General features: G+C 25.8%; 1 protein-coding gene across 1 annotated transcript in view; it reads right to left on the bottom strand.

Moving 5' to 3' along the window:
* The window catches only part of LOC132931979 (uncharacterized), a 30,163-nt gene extending 11,452 nt beyond the window's left edge, over window positions 1-18,711 (bottom strand). The window contains exons 1-2 of the mRNA XM_060998130.1: window positions 18,260-18,711; window positions 961-1,009 (exon numbers count right to left, since the gene is read on the bottom strand). Coding sequence (XP_060854113.1) covers window positions 961-1,009; window positions 18,260-18,562 — 352 coding nt within the window. The 5' untranslated portion in view covers window positions 18,563-18,711. The remainder of the gene's footprint in view (window positions 1-960; window positions 1,010-18,259) is intronic.
* Window positions 18,712-20,556: the final 1,845 nt, after the last annotated feature.

Raw genomic sequence — 20,556 nt, 5'->3', positions numbered from 1 at the left:
TTGTATCCAATAAATACAAAGAAATATATTTTATTTGTACTATTTATTTGCTTTTCGATAATTTATAATTACAAAATAAGTCTGTAATAAATTGTCGCAATTTTACACACATCAAAACAGTATAGGTATGAATTAGAAGTGTTACACAATTTCGTAATCTATTTATCCTATCAATATTTTACATACTTATACTTATCAAAATTTTTATTTGAAGAAAAATCCATGTTAAGTGGTATTAAAAAAAATATAAATAAAAAATAAAAGATTATAATATGCCAGTCAGACTCCGAACGACAATATTGAATATTTGATAAATCCTAATTAAATAAATCCATTTTTTCCTCTTCTGCCCAAAATTATCTAGCCTTTACATAATATATAGCACTGTATTTTTCTACATACCAATAATTTATGTTAACATTTTTCTAAACAAATTTAAATTACTGAAATTTTAGATTCTGAACGACGCGATGAATGGATTAGAGTTTTACAATGATGTCTTTTTATATCATGATGAAAGTTTCTGTTTTCAATATTCTAAATCAGACAGCTTGATTAATTGTAATCATAAGTTATTTTCACAGCAAGTAAACAATATCAAAATACATAGTCATAATATTTATTGTTTCTTAAATGTTTGAATAAAAAAAAAATAATCATCAAAAGCATAACAGTTGGCAAATAATTTTGTTGTTACAAATAAATAAAATTGTTAAACTTCACCAAACCCCTTTGTTCAGAATCGATACTTGTATGAATAGATTATCATTTATTTTAAATTTGACAAATCAATTAGTGCGACAATCATTGAATAATAACAAAGTAAATTCTATGTAACACACAGCGGTTTTCTAATTTTTTTTATTCAACTATAATAATTACTTTTACTTAGAAAATTTATCGTTTTTTTAATTTTTACTTATGAATTAATAATTATAGGTATAGTTTGTGTTTACTTACTATTTAATTGATGTTGATGTTTTTGCCCATCGAGACTTTTGTTATCTGCCTGAAAAAAAAATATTCATTAAAAACTCATTTGTTTTAGACTTAAATATACCCAAAATGTATTAATTATATTCATAAAATGTTGGCGTTTCTAAAAAATGTTGAGTTATAATTTAAATTTATTAGTTTAACTAAAATTGATTATTATAATAATTCTGTTTTCATATAATAATTTAGTTTGGTATTTCAGTAGCAACCATCCATATAATAAAAAACATTATAAAAATAAACATTAACTATTTTTATTTTTAAATGATACATTAATTAATTTTAATCTCCGTGGTTTTGGATACTAGACGATATGTCGATATAATTATCATATAAAAAATGTTTATGTTCATTAATTATTTTGGTAATAAATTGTTCATATTAGTAGATACATTATATTATTGTCACGTGATTTTTTTTTTATGTTGAATTCAAGCTACTTCTACAAGTGAACTATGCTTCATCTTAGTTGATTAATGTCTAATGATTTCAGTATTTCCCAATAACGTAACAGGCACGATGCAGATAATGGGTGACTGTTCAATAACAGCACCTTCTGTATTATAATATCTTCGATAGTTTTAGTAATTATAAATTTATAATTTAAAATAATCAGTTTTTAATTTTTTTTTTCATAATAAAGCATTTTGATTAGTAGTTGAGATGAGTTATTTAGAATAATATTTTATGACGTCTTAAAATATCATTGGATTTTCAAAAGAATATGATTTTTAGATCCATATTAGATTTTGATAAACTGTAGTTTTATGTAAGTATTAAACAACAATTTTCTCAGAGATTTCTCAAAATCCATATACAAATATGTAAAATTTTAAAAATAATTTCCTAGCTTAACTGATGAATATGACTTAGGACTTAATGAGTGATGTGACTTATAAATTTATGATATATATTTATGAACTAAATTCATTAAAATTAAGATAGTAATAGTTGATTTTTGAAATCATAAATTACGAAACGTGATTTATAATTTTATTAAAGACATACAAATATTTAAGTAAAAATAACTAATAGATTTTTTTATTTTAGTTGATCAAATAATATAGTCTACAAATTACTTTTAACGATTAGTATTTTTGCGTTAAGTTTATAAATATCACGATAAAAATAAATGTGTGTGGTTTACTTGTCTACTGAATTAATTATTTATTTTTTCGCGAGGGTGAAATATCAAGGAATGTAATCAGAATTTATCAGAGGATTTACGAATATATTAAAATCTTTTATTATGGAGATTAATGATATCTTAGAGAACAGGGAATGGACATTTCTTGGCATGGGTTATGATACTTTAGGTATACTTTAGTTAGAATCGAGTCCTTTAAAATATAATAGAATCTATTTTATGTATTTTAAAATTGTCTGCTGTTACTGATTGAAGTCTACTAGACTATGAATGTGACCAATGCCATAACATTGGCAAATAGTATTACTTCCTTAAAAAATATATATAAATTTTATAAACTATAAGCGTTATTGACGACTACATATATATTATAATCTTTCAAAGGCGCTTACTGCAGATAATAATTGCTTTCTAAAGAAAAAAACAATTATAATATTATTATTTTTTATTGATATTTGACTAATTATTCAGATCAATTTAAAACTGTAAATTAAATAACAATAATAACATAAACCCATAAATTGTGTATTAGTTGGAAATTTTATCATTTTAATGTTTATAATGAGATAATTTTATTATCTGCTTATCAATTCTTATGAGAATATAACTCGTAAACTCATAATATTAATGCTCATTATTTTGTATGGGATTGTCATTTATTTACTTACAGACCTATGTTTTAAATAATATAAAGTAATAAATAAATTATAATATTAAAAATATTCAATTATTCAATTCAGCTATATTGCCTATATTAAATAATTTTTTAGTTTATAACAAAAAAATGTTTTGTAAAAATGGTTTAATTAGAAGAGTGTAATTATATATCAATTTAATTAACAAATAACAAATTTTAATCACGAAAATAAATTTATACTAAAATATGGTTTTTGTTTTGCTACTAAATATTAAATAGCTATTTTTTCTCATAAATATTAAAAATAAATTCTAAAGTGCCACTACTCGCTAATAAATTGTCCCCTCCGAAAGTTAATGTAAATGTATATTATTCATAAGCGCTTGTATACAATTTGGAAAATGTTTTTAAGTGATAATAACAAACTGAAAATATTCATCAATATATTTGGTATAAATTATTGTAACAGGTGATTTAACACATGTGTTTAAAATTGAGTATAGGAAAACAAATGTTAATAAAACTTGGGCGTTAAATACACATTACATGTATAGCCATTTAAGTAATATAATAAAAATATATATAATTTTATACTAGCAAATAGCATTATTAAATTTAATTTAATGTATTATTGTAAATATTAGGTTATGTGATAGTGATTAAGTAATGTTAGAGATAATGTAATATAAAATAATAGTCAAATAAAAAAATTAAAAATTTGAAAGTTGTCAGTTGTCAGTTGAACGTTATTTGATAGTACCGGTCCATCCGGGTTTGAATGCGGTACCATTCAGGCAGGGCAAATGATTAAATTATAAATAATGAATAAAGAAAATAGAAGAGGGGCAAACTCCATATATGCAAGACTTTAACACTTTTTATTGTCTGAAACTCGTTTCACTACAGATTACAGTTTTTTTTTTACGTATCTAGTTCTAAACAAAATCACACGTGATGAAGGGGAAAAAACCATAACATCCGTTGCCTGTAGTGATAAGTTTAATAACAAAAGTAACAGTAATGCAGAAGGGGTAAAAACCGGATATTCAAATTATAATAATAATATAATAGCTATATTCGTGCATATGCAGCGAATTATTTACTACTCACGAAGATTAGATAACAATCGTATGTACATACATAATCACTTGCAATCTCGCTTGCAATGTTCTTTTAAACAGATGACACTAATTTTGTCTTGGATGTTTAAAAATATTATATAACACGACTAATATACAAGTATACAACCATAATTATTTGGGTAGAATACGATTGCGGTACGATGACTATAAGCAACACCTTTTTCATAACACATATTGTACGTTCAATTAACTTCATTTTTTTTTCGATGTTTCATGTTGACAAATTTAGAAATTATATAACATTATAATATACAAAATAAATGTATAGAACAAAAAAATACTAAAAAGCACAGAAAGCTTTCAATGCTCAACGGTCAATTTTGTTTTTCACACACCAACACATATTAATATACAATTGATTAAATATCTATATATTGAAAGAATATTAAAAATGTGTTTAATTTAAAATAATATCAAAATTGGTTCTATCCAATTTATAACACAATAAAAAATTTAATTTTAAAAATGATGAACTTAAATAGTTTAGCTTACCATTCTTTATAGATAAACAATATTTAACGATATGACAAATTTATTTGAAAAGATATAATAAATAATTATATAGTCATAAAGATAATATTACATATTATGTGAACTTAAATACTTGTCTTATCAAAATAATTTAGAATTTGTAGTACCTAAAAAATAGAATTTTCAGATACATCATACATTCACAGATTCAACAAAGTGACAAAATATAATAAACTAATAACATAAAATCTATATTGAATACAAATTAAAGTTAATAGTTATTAACTCAGATTTCTAAAATCAAAATTATAGAGTATCTACTACATGGTGTATACTGTATAGTGTAGACACCTACTTAATTAAATTTAAAAAACACGTTTTATCAGATACTTTTACTTATATACTTATGTATTTTTTTTTGTGTCAATATCTAAAATTGAATTAAAAATTGTTAAAACTGAAATAGAAATTAAAAAATAGAAACTAATATTTTTGACATCAGTGTTTCAAATATACATTTGATATTAATATATTATATTAAAGAATACCCAAATAAAAATTATTATTAATAGTTTTACTTTTACATAATATGAATGATATAGCTTTATGGAATGACGTAGATACTAGATATTATAAACATTAAAAAAAACGTACTGTAGTCGTAAACCTAATACGTTATAAATATAAATACAATATTAAGTTATAATACCTAATGAATTATAATTAATTTAATAATAAAAAACATAAATTTAAATTGAATTTTGAGTGTTGACAGTTAAAATAATTTAGCTGGTACACTGGTCCCGCGTGAGTTACTCACTTACTCCTATAGCAAAACGTTTTGAAATGTGTTTCCCATAATTATTATTACGATGCAATTTTATAAGTTTTTCAAGGTTGCTCCGTATTATCGAAGTTACACCCACATGTTTTCAACATAAGTAAACATCACTTGAACCGTATTAAAACAAACAAACTATTGCAGTATAATATATTATGATACATAATAATTGTTCTAGTGACTAGAAGATAAAATGCATTGATATCCGAGATATAAAAAAATGTATTCAAACGATCACTGCGACATAATAATATACTCCCTAACTATTTTATACAACAAACAACAATGTGTATTTGAATCTTACATGCATTGAAACGATAGAAAATTTTCGTATACTATAACGAATTATTGGTGGAAAAAATGATTATCGTCGGTCAATTAAAAAAAGGTTATCGTAGTGTAAGAAGTCTACATAATATTATATAGTATATAGAGTAAAGGGCACATAATTGTGTCTGCAATAAATTAGTGTAGGTTGTAGGTACTGGACGTACTGTTACAAGAAAATACGTCGAAGAAACAAATAATTTTCTAAAAGGTCGAAAATTAAAAGGTTGATACCTATTTCTATATATTTTAATATTTAAAAATGTGTTATATAAATTTCAAACAATAAAAATAGGAAAGCATGCTAGTTATTTTATACCAAGCAGGAAAAAAAGATCCATTAGGTACCTTTTATATATTATTACCATTTACCACCAACCTTGTCACCATGAACCGCCAACGCCGTAAAAACAATTAACATCCATTAGTCATTTCGATTATAAACAATTAAATAATATACATTTTGAAGTATTCTAATGTAACATTAATACGTGTGGGTAGAGGTACACGACATCACGACTATAAGACGACAAACAATAATCCGCACGTTTGAGATAAAATAAATAAATAATTACTATACAGCAGAACTATGGACATATGGAATTCAAGGAATTTAGATTAGAAAAAAAATGTATTTTAAGACACTACAATGATTATTTTCATTATCACATCGATTACGTAATCCCACATAAGGACATGCGGATTTTAAAATCACTCGTTTCCGCGCGGTGCATGTTTGAAGATCAAACAGACGGATATGGTATTGTATTTACTATTTATTCGTCCGTGTGCAATATCATAATCTACAAGACATCAAAACAGTGTCGTCTAAACAATTTTCAAAATCTTTTTTCATGGTCTCTACTTGTCTCATAGTAACAATAATAGATACTTGACAACATATTTAACATACGATAAGTCTACAAGGTATATCGTGAAATTAATTTAGTATATAGACGTATACAATATACATGTATAATATTTACTCACGAATTGTGATTACACCTGCTCCCCCAAGTGTAGCAAGCGGTGTATGTCGTGGAATTTCTGTTATTTTAAACGAGTGTAAACCGGTTTCTGTACACTGATCCGTAGATAATAACAACAATAACAATAATATCACGTCAGTGGTTGGTCCGGGGGGGTTACATTCGTCGAAGTTTTCTCCTGGCTCAAGGGGTAGGTGAGTGCAAGAACTGGCGGCGTTGAAATATTATGAGACGAGAACGTAGGTGGAGCAAAGGTCTTGGTGACTAGTCAAATGCGGCACGTCGGCGGACGTAACACACTTACACAAATAGGAAGTGTACGAAGATCGACGACTGACACTGAACAGAGTACGGAGAGCAGCCGGACGGCAACACGCGACCAAACGACACGAAACCTGAACGATCACTGTGCCATCTGCCGACCGTTTGCGGGAAACTGCGACGATATCCGTGCGTCGTTGTTGAGCGTTCCGCGACGGCGGGAGACCATTCGGTGGGGGCGACCTTGAAAGGGACGACGAGTGGTGTGCCCAGGGAACGCGGACCGCCCTCCCACGCTTGCATTTGTGTATAAAATATTATACCATTATGTGTGTCAGTCATCCCTTTTCGCCGAATACCCACGCCGTTCCGCGCTTACTGCCGAGCGACGCCAAACTCGACAGTACGTCAGTACCTCTAGCGTAAATTCGTTCAAGCTGTGTGTCAAGATTACGTTAATTTTGGACGAAAATAATACTGTACATACGAAATTCATAATAATTGAGACTCTAAGTGTTATGTCATTACTCTCTTCTGCCCACAGGATAAAATGACTATTGCCTATTGGTTTACTATTATTAAAATTTAGAGATGAATAATGAAGAAAATCGTTTGTTCGATATAGGTATGCACATAACGTCACGTGACTCACGTCGCAACTAAAGATAATACATTTAATTTTATTTCCAAAATCGTTTTATTATACTCTTTTTACTGTAATAATTATTTTATAAAAGAGAATTGTAAATAATTATTTTATATCAGGCTTTGAACTTTGAAGTCGTTTATGTCATTCGATAAAAAGGCAAACCTATACGAATCTAGTCTATATTATAGGGGCGTACGGCAAGTTTACCAATTGCGCCTTAACCATTATAGGGTCGATAATCGATATAAACCAGTTGCGCTCTATACATTAAAGGGTCGATTAATGACTTAATTAATTTTTAAGCAAATAATGAGTATGTGAAATATTATAATTAAAAAAATTGAAATATTGTAAGAACCCCATAAGAAAACATAAATAACGTTCGTACAGAGGTACCTTTAAATTTTATGATAGGTAATTTTTCACACTAATATTAAAGGTTTCTACAAATTAGAATCGCTGAAAACAAATTGTCCATGTTGTATATTTGTTAAGACGAAATCAACATAATATATACATGGGAAATGGGAATGAAGTTTTCTTAAACATATATGTTCAACCCGCATAAAACAATAAATTAACGCTATTTTGACAAATTAAATAACACATTAACTATAAACAATGAATATTTTTTTTTTAATTATTTTTTTAAGTTATTTATTTAATGCTTTAGGAAAACAAAATGCTTTTTAAATTGTGCATAACATTTTCTAAAGCGTTTTACTTTAAAAATAAAAATTTCATAAAAAAATTAAATCAAAAGTTTTGAATTATATTACAAAATACAATGTACAAGATTATAAAATGTGTGATGAATGATGATATAATAATTTTAAGTTTACAGTTATTTGAAAAAAAGAAGAGGTAAGTGAATACCGTTCTGCTGTAGGTACATAAATTGAAGGATGGATTATAGGTCTCTTAAATTATAATTCAATGATAATATAACATTGTATACAAAAAACGATTTTGAGCGGAAACGGGCTATCAGTCTATATCACCAAGTGATTACGTTTTTTTTGTTAATATATCTAAATATCTAATAAAATAAATTATTTTACTTTTAATATTGTAGTAGGTTGATATAAATTAATTATTTTTACTGCTCTTAAGGGTGACATAGCCACCACACAAAAAACATACATATCATTATATACAACAATAAATAATAATAGAAATAGGTATTTTTATTATAATATATTAAACTGGATATATTGGTTTGAGGCAATAGTTATATAATTAGTACTTATAGGCATAATTAAATTAATTTTTACATCATACCTATAATACATAATTAATATAAATATAATTAGACACCTAATAACTAAAACAGATTATAAATAAAAAGCTATAAAAAATATATATTATAAACGATATTAGTTATAATATTTTTATTAATATTAAAAAATTACAAATTGGTGGAATTATAAAATATGTTAAAAAATATTTAGTTGAAACTATACCTAATAATATACTTTATTAATTATTATTTTAAAGATTAAATTAAGTTTGATTTTAAATTGAGCTATTCTGATTATGATCATTGTATATTTCAAAATTTTAAAATCTATTTCATATATTATAAATAATAAAAAAAAACATAAACCCTCAGTTGCAAAGGGTCAAATAGACTAAATAATGTTAAATACAAACTTAAATAAAAAGTCCATATTATTGTATTAATCGCTTTAAAAAATACTTATTAAAAATGAAATATAACACTAATACTAAGAACTAAGCTATATTATAATAAGCTTATTATTTGTAAATAATATTAGTATATTTATAATTACAATAGAAATCTTAATGAATAATAACAATAGTAACAACGCAATTATTAATCGAAGTGTACTCGTCAAGAAAATTATGTTCGTTTCCTTCTAACATTAAAATAATTTGGTCATCATTTCCGTCAAAATCATTTTCTTTTTAAAATATTGTTTACTGTAGCTTATATGTATACATAAATAGAATAACAAGTAATTGCAAATCATTACAATCTCATTTTAATAAACAATTATTGTATAAATCACTTAATCACGTACAAATAAGGATTCATATATATATATATACATGTATAATATATATATATATATATATATATATATATATATATATATTATACATGTATAAAAAAATTATTTCTAGCCATTTTACAAATAATTATAAAATATTATTATAAAAATTATAATTTTAATATTTTAGTATTGGATTTTTAAATTAATTGCTGCATAAAATTAATTAAACAATTACACAATTGAATCAAAATCCATAAATATTATTTGAAAAAGAAATACAATAGGTAACATACTTTTTAAATATCAAATCTATTATACGAACATTATACCGGAAAGCATTATAATTATTTTAAATAAGATAATTTTGTTATGACATTTATTTGGTGCTTGTCATGTTTTTTATGCCTTTGTCTAAACCTGCAGCTATAATAATAATCTAATAATATAATCCCTGTAGCTTAAGCCGTTCAAAGGTTTCGTTTTAGCTTATATATTTTATATTTAGTCAATTTATAATTTAATTTAAACTATACTCAGTATATTTTAGATTCTGAGCAGAACGATGATTGTATATATTGTATTGATTTTATAATGATGTGTTTACACATAGTTTATCACTTTAGGTATATTTCACGACATACATATACTTTATGTTACAGTTATTAAAGTCGATTATTTTACTATATTAGTATTACGGAATATTGGTATAATCTTTACCGAAAATATTGAATTGAATTTATTATATTATTATTTAGTTAGTAATAAGTATAATAATACTATATATATTTATATACCATATTTTATAAAACTAATACAACTCAAAATGTAATAACATTTTTCTGTAAATACTGTAAAACAGTAAGTAAGTGATAAGTGATAACTAAACTGTAATTCACAAAATATGAACTATAAACAGATAACATCTTAAATTATTAAATTAATCAAAAATTTGATTGCGTAATAAAATATAATATAGGTAAAAGTTTTAAGTTCCCACGAATAATGTTTTTGATTTATAACAAAACATATATTATCTTTATTTATCGTTAAAATTGTTAGTTACAGCATGAAATACTAGAACATTATTATGTTCTGTATCTGTTTAACGTATTATTATTATATTTTTAAACATCAGCTATAAAAAATAAAGGTTTTATAAATTCTACTACAAAATACTTGTAATTTTCGTGATTTTGTAAAAATTTAAATTTAAAATGAGCATAAAAAAGTTGAGCTTATGTATTTTTAATAATTTTATATAGATATAAAAACAACTTATATCAAATCTTGTATTAAATTATGAAGAATATTGGCCCAATTTTCATGAATTTCTAACTACAAAATAATATGTAAATTTATGAGATTTTGACGAATTTTGTCAAAGTTATAACCTAATGCCTATAAAAAAATATTGTGACAATAGATTTACAATATTTTTTAATTCAGAAATAAACAACTTATGAGTAGATTTGTATTACAATACTAGCACTTCTACTCAGTAAATAATTTTTAATCCACATTTCTAAAGAAAAAAAATTGAAAATCCATGCCTTTTCAAAAAGTTAAAATATTTCGATAATTTTATCATTATTAAAAAATGATTAAATAAAAATTTAGTGAACATTTCAAGTACCTATCTACGGTAATTCATTTTCAAGGAACACAAAAATAAAACCAAAATTGATTTTGTCAAAAATTGGATTTTTGTAAAAATTTCCATATTTCATTCATTTATTTTTTATTTTTGCGAAAGCATATAAAAAAAGTACTGAGAATTTATTTACTTTTAATCTTTTAATGTAATAACTAAATCTAATGTGCTACAGAAAAAAAACACATCATTGTAAAATTAATACATCGCTCCGCTCAGAATCTTCAATACGAACATTTTGTTAACATTTTAAGATTATTCTTAAAATATTGTTCGATAACCTGGGTAACCAAAAAGTTAGACTGTCTTCACACAAAATTCTACTTCATGGCATTTAATAATTTATCATTAAAATTAAATTAATCACATCCCTAACAATGACCAACTGACGAGGTAAATACTCGACACTTATTGTATCTACTCGTATAGATAGAACAGAAGAACGATTATCTACTTGACCGCTATTTTTGTTTTAAATTGCACGAAATTCATTTAAATTTTAAATACAAAAATTTGTACCTATTCATTAATCATTAGGTACTCACAGTAATACAAAGTAATAATAATAATTTATCACGATTTGGGTACTATTTTAAAATGCATACCTATATTTTAAGTTCAAGCTTGAATTATAGTATAACTATATATATTAAAAAATGGCTATTATTAGTAAGCACTTATATAAGTTATAAATTATTATTATATGAATTATGAATATAAGAAACTAACAAAAAAGCATATGCTTAATTTATTATTCAGATATTTTATCTTATAAAAAAGAACCTTTAAATAATTTGAATTGTTTCATTGTATCACTAGTTAAAATGTTAAAAACTTAAAATTTATAAGTCTATATAATATATTATATACTATATTATAAGTACACCAAATTATATTACTATACTTTATTCACATATAAAATTCTTATGTACCGTATACCGGTATAGGTTAAATCTAAACAAAACATAATTATTGAAATTTCCTGTTTAATAAAATCATTTGCGGTCATAATTATATTGAGCTGAAAACACGGTACATAAATAATCAGATAAATATTTATGCTTAACTCGGTTTATTTATATTATCATTCAAAAAGTCAATGCCATACTTATTGTAAAAGATATTTTCAATAGAATGATTAGAATTTTAATGTTTTACTGTAAATCGTGAGTAGGCGCATTATAATGAATTATTTAAACAATTTATATTTTAATAAAATATTTAGATAAACAACAAAAATATAAAAGTATTGAATTTACTACTTACACAATTTGTGAATAAATTATAAAAATAGGTATTCTGTGGTATTATAAGATAGGTATGCTATACATATTTATTATATATTTATACTATATTTCCGATAATGTTCGGAAACTGTCGATGAAATTGATCTATGTTAAAATTTTAAATTTAAAACCTAATATTTCCTATACAATGCTATGTGCTATTGCCTATGTGTATAGTAAGGAAATTCCCGAGCTATCTATATACTATAGCTCATCTGTCCAAAAACCAGAATACTTAGGGCAATATAATTTAAATCTAATTAATATTAACAAAAACATACATAGTAGTAACTATATAGTAATATTGTTACACTGTATTTATATTAAAATAATTTTACAAATTGAAAAATGCCAGGACGTAGACTATTAAGTACTAATAATATTAAGAGTTAATCAAAAGTAATACCTTTTTAAAATTAAAGTAATACATAATTTCATAATTTAAAATTAATAATTTACTAAGAAATCTGACAATTAATAATGTTGACACATAAAGATAGTTTTAGATTCCATGTATTTTGAGAAAAATGAACAAAAAAAATTAAATTTTTTTAAGGAAAACCAGTTTTTGAAAAAATCATAAAAAAAAATAAATAAAAAATAATACATAAATAACGATGTTTAGATTGGTACTTGATATTTTTACCAATTGTTTATGTATATTAAATATATAATAAAGTATAAACACATAAACAACATATTTATAGACGTTAAAAATTTTTCATTGCTTTTATAAATGTCGATAAATAAATTATCCCAAGTCAAAATGCTTGAAAAATTTTAACGAAATTCATAAAATCTCGGAAATGATCAAATTATTTAGTATTTTAGTAGTTAGAAATTCATAAAAGTTCAACTAATTTATATCACTGCAGATTTAAAATGTCATAAAAGATTCTTCATACATTTTTCTACCTACAACAAATAAAAAATTCAACGAAAAATCGTATATTTTTTTATGAGCATTTGCAATTTTAATCTTTGCAACATTGGGTCTTCGCCAGTAAACTACTAAATCTTCTTAAACGATTTTTGATATTTTGTTGCAATATTAAAAACGAATAACCGTAGATACTTTAAATATTCACCAAATAGTTATATAATCATCTAAATTATATATTATATTATAACTACATATAAATATATAATTATATATCCATTTCTATACGTGATAAAATTTTCAAAATATTTTAACACTTTTTGAGTGAGTTATAATAGAATTATATACATTAATGTCTTTTATAGACATTTTAAATTAAAAATTTTTTAATTAGATATTTAAACTAAAAATATCAATAATAATTATTTTTAATAATTTAAAACTATATAATTCGTGGAGTCTTGAAACTTTTATGTGTATTACTATATTATATATATACTCAAACATCCTTTTTTAGAATTTGATTGGCCAATTACAAATGTTCACAAAATATTTTTATTATATGCTTATTATTTATTCAAATTAAATATCAAGTTTTCTGTTAATTTTATATTCTAGGGATCAAAGGATTCATTGTTAATATAAAAAAAAATATTCAGTAAGGTATAATTATAATAATATTTTTTTGTTAAATATAAATTAAATAATATAATTCTGTTAACTAATAGTTCTAATATTTAACATATATAAAAGTGTTACAAAAACTTGCAGTTATTTAAATGTAACTAATCATTATTAACGTCCTAATATTATAATGATAATATAATATAATTATTATAATAAATCATATTAACCATACAGAATTTTTTTGAATCATACTATTAAATTAATATTAAGTATACGTATATTCAAATTGTTTATCTTTATTTTCGATTAAAAAATATAGGTATACTCAGAAGGATTACATTCCTTGTATTAAATGGTGAGTACACCACATAATGTATAAATGCGATACATACGCTTTTGCTTGGGCTTTATTATTATCAATCATATAAGTGCACTTATAAGTTAGACTAGTTAGAGCCAGGGTTGTATACTTTTATACTAGTGTCTAGTATAACAAATAAAAATATATCACATATATAATAATTAATGATATTTTCAAATACTTTTACAATATTCAATGATTCATTAAAAGAAAATTAAATAGTTCAATATAATAAAATAAAGCATCAAACCATTAACTTTATCTATCGTATTTATCAATTATACTAGAACGTAACATATTGTAAAACATAATTCATTCTACCAAAACTAATCAATTTTGAACGGCTGTAAAGAGAATGTTCACGTTATTGCTGAATGCCGACATCATTAATATTATGTCTATAATATCGAAAAAAATTTTAAGTTTAAATAAATATAACTGAAACTATGTCAATAGCCATACGATAACCAATAACTATGATATATTTAAAATGTTAGTAGTTATTAGGTAATTACTAACTAAACTAAGTTATTGACGAATAAAAATAATTTTAAATCGATACCTATATGTACTTAGTATGCATACGATGTAGGTATGAGAATAAACGTTAAATATATTTATATAATTTATTATGACGTATTGTAAATTGTGTTTACGTGTGTATAAGACGTTGGTTGTTGGAGACGTTGGAGTACACTCTAAATAAGCAGTACCTATATAAATATATACTAACTGTTAACACAATAGTATACAATTTTTAAAAATCCCTTGGTACTTGGTAAATAATACGTAATGTGCGTATAAAACATTGTAAAGCACATTTATGTAATTATGTATAATAATTAATTGTACACAATATGATTATGTAAACGAGATATTCTGATATTTAATCCACGTCATAGACCACAGTAGTATATAATATATATTATATACAGCCTATGCAGGATAAGATTTGGGGCTATCACCTCCTTCGAAAAGTTATACAAAATGTTTTTTTTAGTTACATTATAACTTTAGTATGCAGTTTAAATTAATTAATTTATAAAGTCAATTGATACACGCGAGTGATATTTGACTGTGTACATCATAAAATTATAACTACATCCAGGGCTGTGCTCAGAAAATGTATGTGGGGGTGGGGGGGGGGGTTCAAGTAAAATTGAAGGAGCTTGACTTTTAGCTAACTTGACCATTTGTTTGTTTTTTTTTTTTAGTTAACAACAAATTCAATTTTTAGATTTAAATATTATATAGCTAATATAGGTACTATATGTATACTAATATTATAGGGCTCGGAAGTTGATGCATGTTGCATTTTTTTTGGAACTTTTTAGACGATTCTCTCGATCCTGGCCACAAATCTGTTTCATTAGCATATGAATCTGAACAACTAATTTTTATTTAGTATTTTTTTGCATTTATTTGTGTTTATTTATTTTTTAAGTCATTTTTTGATATTTTTAGGTCATTTTCTCACATTTTTACTGATTTCACATTAGTTAACTTCTTATAGTTACCCGTCGACCATTATTCCAATAACTTACTTAAAACTTTAAAATTACAACGGACTAAGATTAGTACCTACCGATTATATCTCACTGATTACAGTCGTCGTTGTCCTGTTGTAGTGAATATTATGTCAGTTAGTGCTCGTCTACGTCTACTATGTTTGTAATTTTTTTTATTTTATTTTTAAGGACATTTTTTGACATTTTTATGTCATATTTTGAGTAATTTGTAATCTTTAATAAATGTTTATAGAATTTTTTAGTAAAATAGAGTGCAATTTAAAAATAAAATACATTTTTATTAATTTAAAACAAATATTTGTAATTTTTTTAGGTCATTTTTTAATGTTTTTAAGGTCATCCGAACCACCCTACCTACTAATATACAATATATGGTTTATACGTCTGGTCTAACAGTCAGATGAGTAAAAAAGCTTGTAACATACTCGATGTTGGAAGCATTTAACGATAAAATACGAATTGGGAAATTTTATGATAAAATAATTCGACAGTACATTATAAAGATGCATTATTTCTTTTATAATTAAAAATAAAAATAATGATGTGGTGGTTGAACCCCATTATCCCCCCCCTACGCGAGCACGCCCCTGACTACATTAAATACCTAACTATACATTATTAGGTATAGAGTCTATAGAAATGTTATATTCCTAGTTGAGAGCTGTACCTATTACATTTGTAAAATTATCCTAAATAATTGAATAAACACAATCTATTATTTGATAAAAATGAGGAATTAGTTAAAATATATTTGTACTTTAAATATCCAGATAAATATCAAACACTATTACAGACGCTTTAGACTTACTTATTTAAATTTAATGTTTGAATGAATCTTTTAAAATTTGTAGGTTGTAGCCATTTTAGTTTATTAAGTATTTCATACTCCTTATACAGTTTGTACAAACATCATAGATTTACGATTTTCGATAGAAACTGAACACGGATACTTATGGATATTATATTCAATATGTTATATAATCGAGTTTTACAACATTGATTTGTAGTTGAGTTACTAAGTAATTCAACGCATATGTTCTTAAGAGGGGTTGGTGTAAATAACTGATGTGACATTAAAACTTTAAATCAGTACTTAAATAATTAATTTTTTTTACTACCTATGTGAATAGAAATTTTGTTGAAAGCAGCGAGTACATTTTTTTGCATATCAAAAATAAATTAGTAGGTGGTAATATTTTTGTTTGTTGCATATATTTTTTCAAAATAGGTATTATATATAATAACACTATACTATGTAATTATATACAATTACGTAAATTTGAACAATTAGTAATAGTTAGATATACTTATTTTAATTTATCTATAAACATAAAAATGTTAATTTATGTATCATAAATATTAATGTGCCTATTAGTGGTTTTAGAAACAATCAATTTATCTTTATATTTAATTTTACTGATTTTAGTGATAGTAATACCTAATAAGTAATAACTAATAAGTTTATTACTGTTTATTCTAAGAAATAATAATTAATAATAATTACACCAATAATGTTCAAATTTTTAGTGATTGTAACACGAAATATCTAAAAAATTCTAAATATCTGATAATTACTGTACTTTTATTTTACATTAACATTTTCCCCACGTTTTATGCGTGTGTGTGTACATATGTCATATATATTATATGTATACATATAACATATACAATATATATATATATTTATACCTATTACGTACATAGATATTTACAGTAAACAGTTAGGTTATAACATGATAACTTTCCAGACTATACTAATCGAATTTTACAACTGTTAAAGATGAAATTGTTTGAACATTAAAAAAACAGCGTATTTTCTATGTGCTTGAAAATCAAACCACGAAATTACAATAGTCAATAGTGCATTATATCATATATGTAATATAATCATAATAATATTATATCTGTTGGAATTATTTACGTTTAAATATAATTATAATTTATAATTTATACAATATAACTGAAAGTGAGACGTTAAAGAATCTACGAAAATCGTTGGCAGGATATTAGAATATAATAACCAACTGCAGTGACCTATACAAGAGTGAGAGCCGAGAGGGGTGAGAGTGATGATACCCTGGAATTTTGTGGAGATAATTATGACACTTTTCATTTACAGTATATTATACTATTATTATATAGTCATTACCCGCGGGCACCGAGTTTTCCAAATTTCACAAAAATATCCATATAGGTACAATAGTTGTATACATTTAAATTTAAAAATAATTTTAATTAATAATTATTGCACTATTTATGCAAAGCATATTGTATTGACTGTAGACTGTAGGGTGTAAATGTAAATTATAATTTATAACTTTATAAGTGTTATATTATAATGACGGCGTCCTTAAAGAAATTCTATTTTGTTTTTTATAGTCATACCACTCATACCACTGCTGTCATCAATAATATTATACCTATTACGAAATAAAGGCGCGGCTTACCTTGCAGGGAGGCGTGAGAAAAGTGCCGCTCAAGCTTGTAACTGGCGCTCGTCGTCCGGTCTCGGTCAGACAACCGTCCGATTTGGAGTCTGGGCAAGAGGACGCCGGGGCAACTTGGTGATCGGTCGTGGGTCCGTCGCCGTGATGGGGCCTCTTCAGCTGCAGATCAGGCACGGATGCGGTCTTCTCCAGTTGCTGTAGTTGAACGACGGCCCGATATGCGTTCGGAGACGACGGTGTTGACCTGCAGGCCACCACGGCGGGCGGTACGAGCCCGTCTAGAGCGGCCAACCGGTCACACATATTGCGCGCAACCGGCAGCCGCAGCAATGAGTCACGAGTGAGTAGTCAGTAGGCGACAAGCGGGACACGGGCACATTAGCCACAGAGAACGGCGGCGATCCCTATGCGCCACCGACAACTTTGACAGTGTGACCACAGTCGTTACACAACGTAGGTACCTACGCATGTTTAATCGTATCGTTACAATATAATAACGACACGAGTAAACACGATAATTTATCTCGTCTCCCTCCAACGACACCAACCTAACCTAACGGCACATTTTTGACACTTTTCCAATTGAAATTGAGATTACGCGTGTGCAGAAACCGTTCTTATAGATACTCGGTGAACTGAAATCGTTTTAAATGCAAATCGCTGTTGATTCGTTAGTCGATCTTTTGGTAGCGGGTCACACTGCGGTCCATGGCTCCTCCCTCGGTTCGATCCCGCGCCCGTTTTACGACGACCAGACGCAACGAGTCGTGTTCGACCCCCTTATTGCGCTGGGTCGACCCTTATATTGTACATCTGGTTATGCGTATGCGGTTTCACAATACACACGCGATTTAAACTCTATAGAGAGCAACTATTTATAATAATATGCTAATATATAAGGTCCACTGTAGCGCCAAAACAGCTTACTACATAACTATATTATATTAGGGAAATTGTATTTACGTGCACGCTAGCCGGTATAAAATATTTACATAATTCCAGTGTCAAAACAGTTTTATCTAGAGACCAATCCTGTTGTAAGATATTATATTCCATGTATAGTCAATATTATGTGAGTAATATTATGTTTTCTATAATTCAATAGAATTTGATTTTTTTTATGGCTAAAATTGTTCTGGCTTTATGAATTTATACACCAATATAGTGACCTCATCATATAATTTATATGGTATATAAATATATAATATAGAAATGGGTGTAACTAGGATTTAATAGTTACGGGGGCTAGAGTCCTAGAAAACCAAAGTTAAAAATAACTTGAAGGCTAATTGAGGCTAAAAATTAAAACCTTATAGGGGGGGCTAACTACAAATGCAGGGGGCTAAGTCCCCCTAGTTACGCCGATGAATATAAGACAATATAGATGATTAATGATTACTATAATATTATACTGAAAATACTTTTTGGAACGTGTATATTAATATATTATATAATGCCGGCATTACTTAAGTATTATGTATAGGGAAACATTATGTATAGTATTACTATTATTACATAAAATATGTCATATACCTACCAATATGATATGATGTGATGAGCAAAAATCTGTACTATAGTCTATAGAAATCACATTGTTATCTAAATGGTACGTGTGAAGTTTACTATAGATTTATAAATGTCTATTTACTTTTCTAAACGCCAGGTTGAGTGAAGTTGAACAAATACCTAAAATCACAACTGTGACTACTTTGTGATATCCAAATGTAACTTCTGTTTGTGATGTATATACTCGTACCTTATACCTACTGGCTACTGTAAATATACTTCCTATAGAACTTAAACAGGTTTATCACAAAGATATAAAATAGTAACTTCTCAATATTATCATACAAATGAACATCATGTTGACATTTTAATCCAGTTCACACCATAGATGGATTTTTTAAAATATTTTTTCCACGTTCAAGGCCATAACTATGAGGAGGGTCCAGGGGTCCGGACCCCCGTCTTCCCCCAACATTTTTAAAAGTAGAAACATTTTAGTGGTGAATATAGTTGTTTGACTATAAAATTACAATATCTATATAAAAAAAATTGGACCCCCAAATTTTTTTCAGTTACGGCCTTGTCAACGTTGCAGGATATGTATTAGGTATATATATATATATATTATAATATAGGTACCTGTGTATATAAACAATTTTCTAATACTTTTATACTGTACCTAAATATCTCTCCGTTGTAAATAATAAATCTTGGTTAAACGGTTGTGTATAATTAGCTATTAGCTAGGAAACTTACAGAAAATAAAAGTATTATACTATTGTATAAATAAG

The sequence above is a fragment of the Rhopalosiphum padi genome, chromosome 1 (assembly GCF_020882245.1).
Source record: "Rhopalosiphum padi isolate XX-2018 chromosome 1, ASM2088224v1, whole genome shotgun sequence".
NCBI lineage: Eukaryota > Metazoa > Arthropoda > Insecta > Hemiptera > Aphididae > Rhopalosiphum > Rhopalosiphum padi.
Note: the sequence above shows the minus strand (reverse complement) of the source record. Positions and strands in the feature narration are given on the sequence as shown.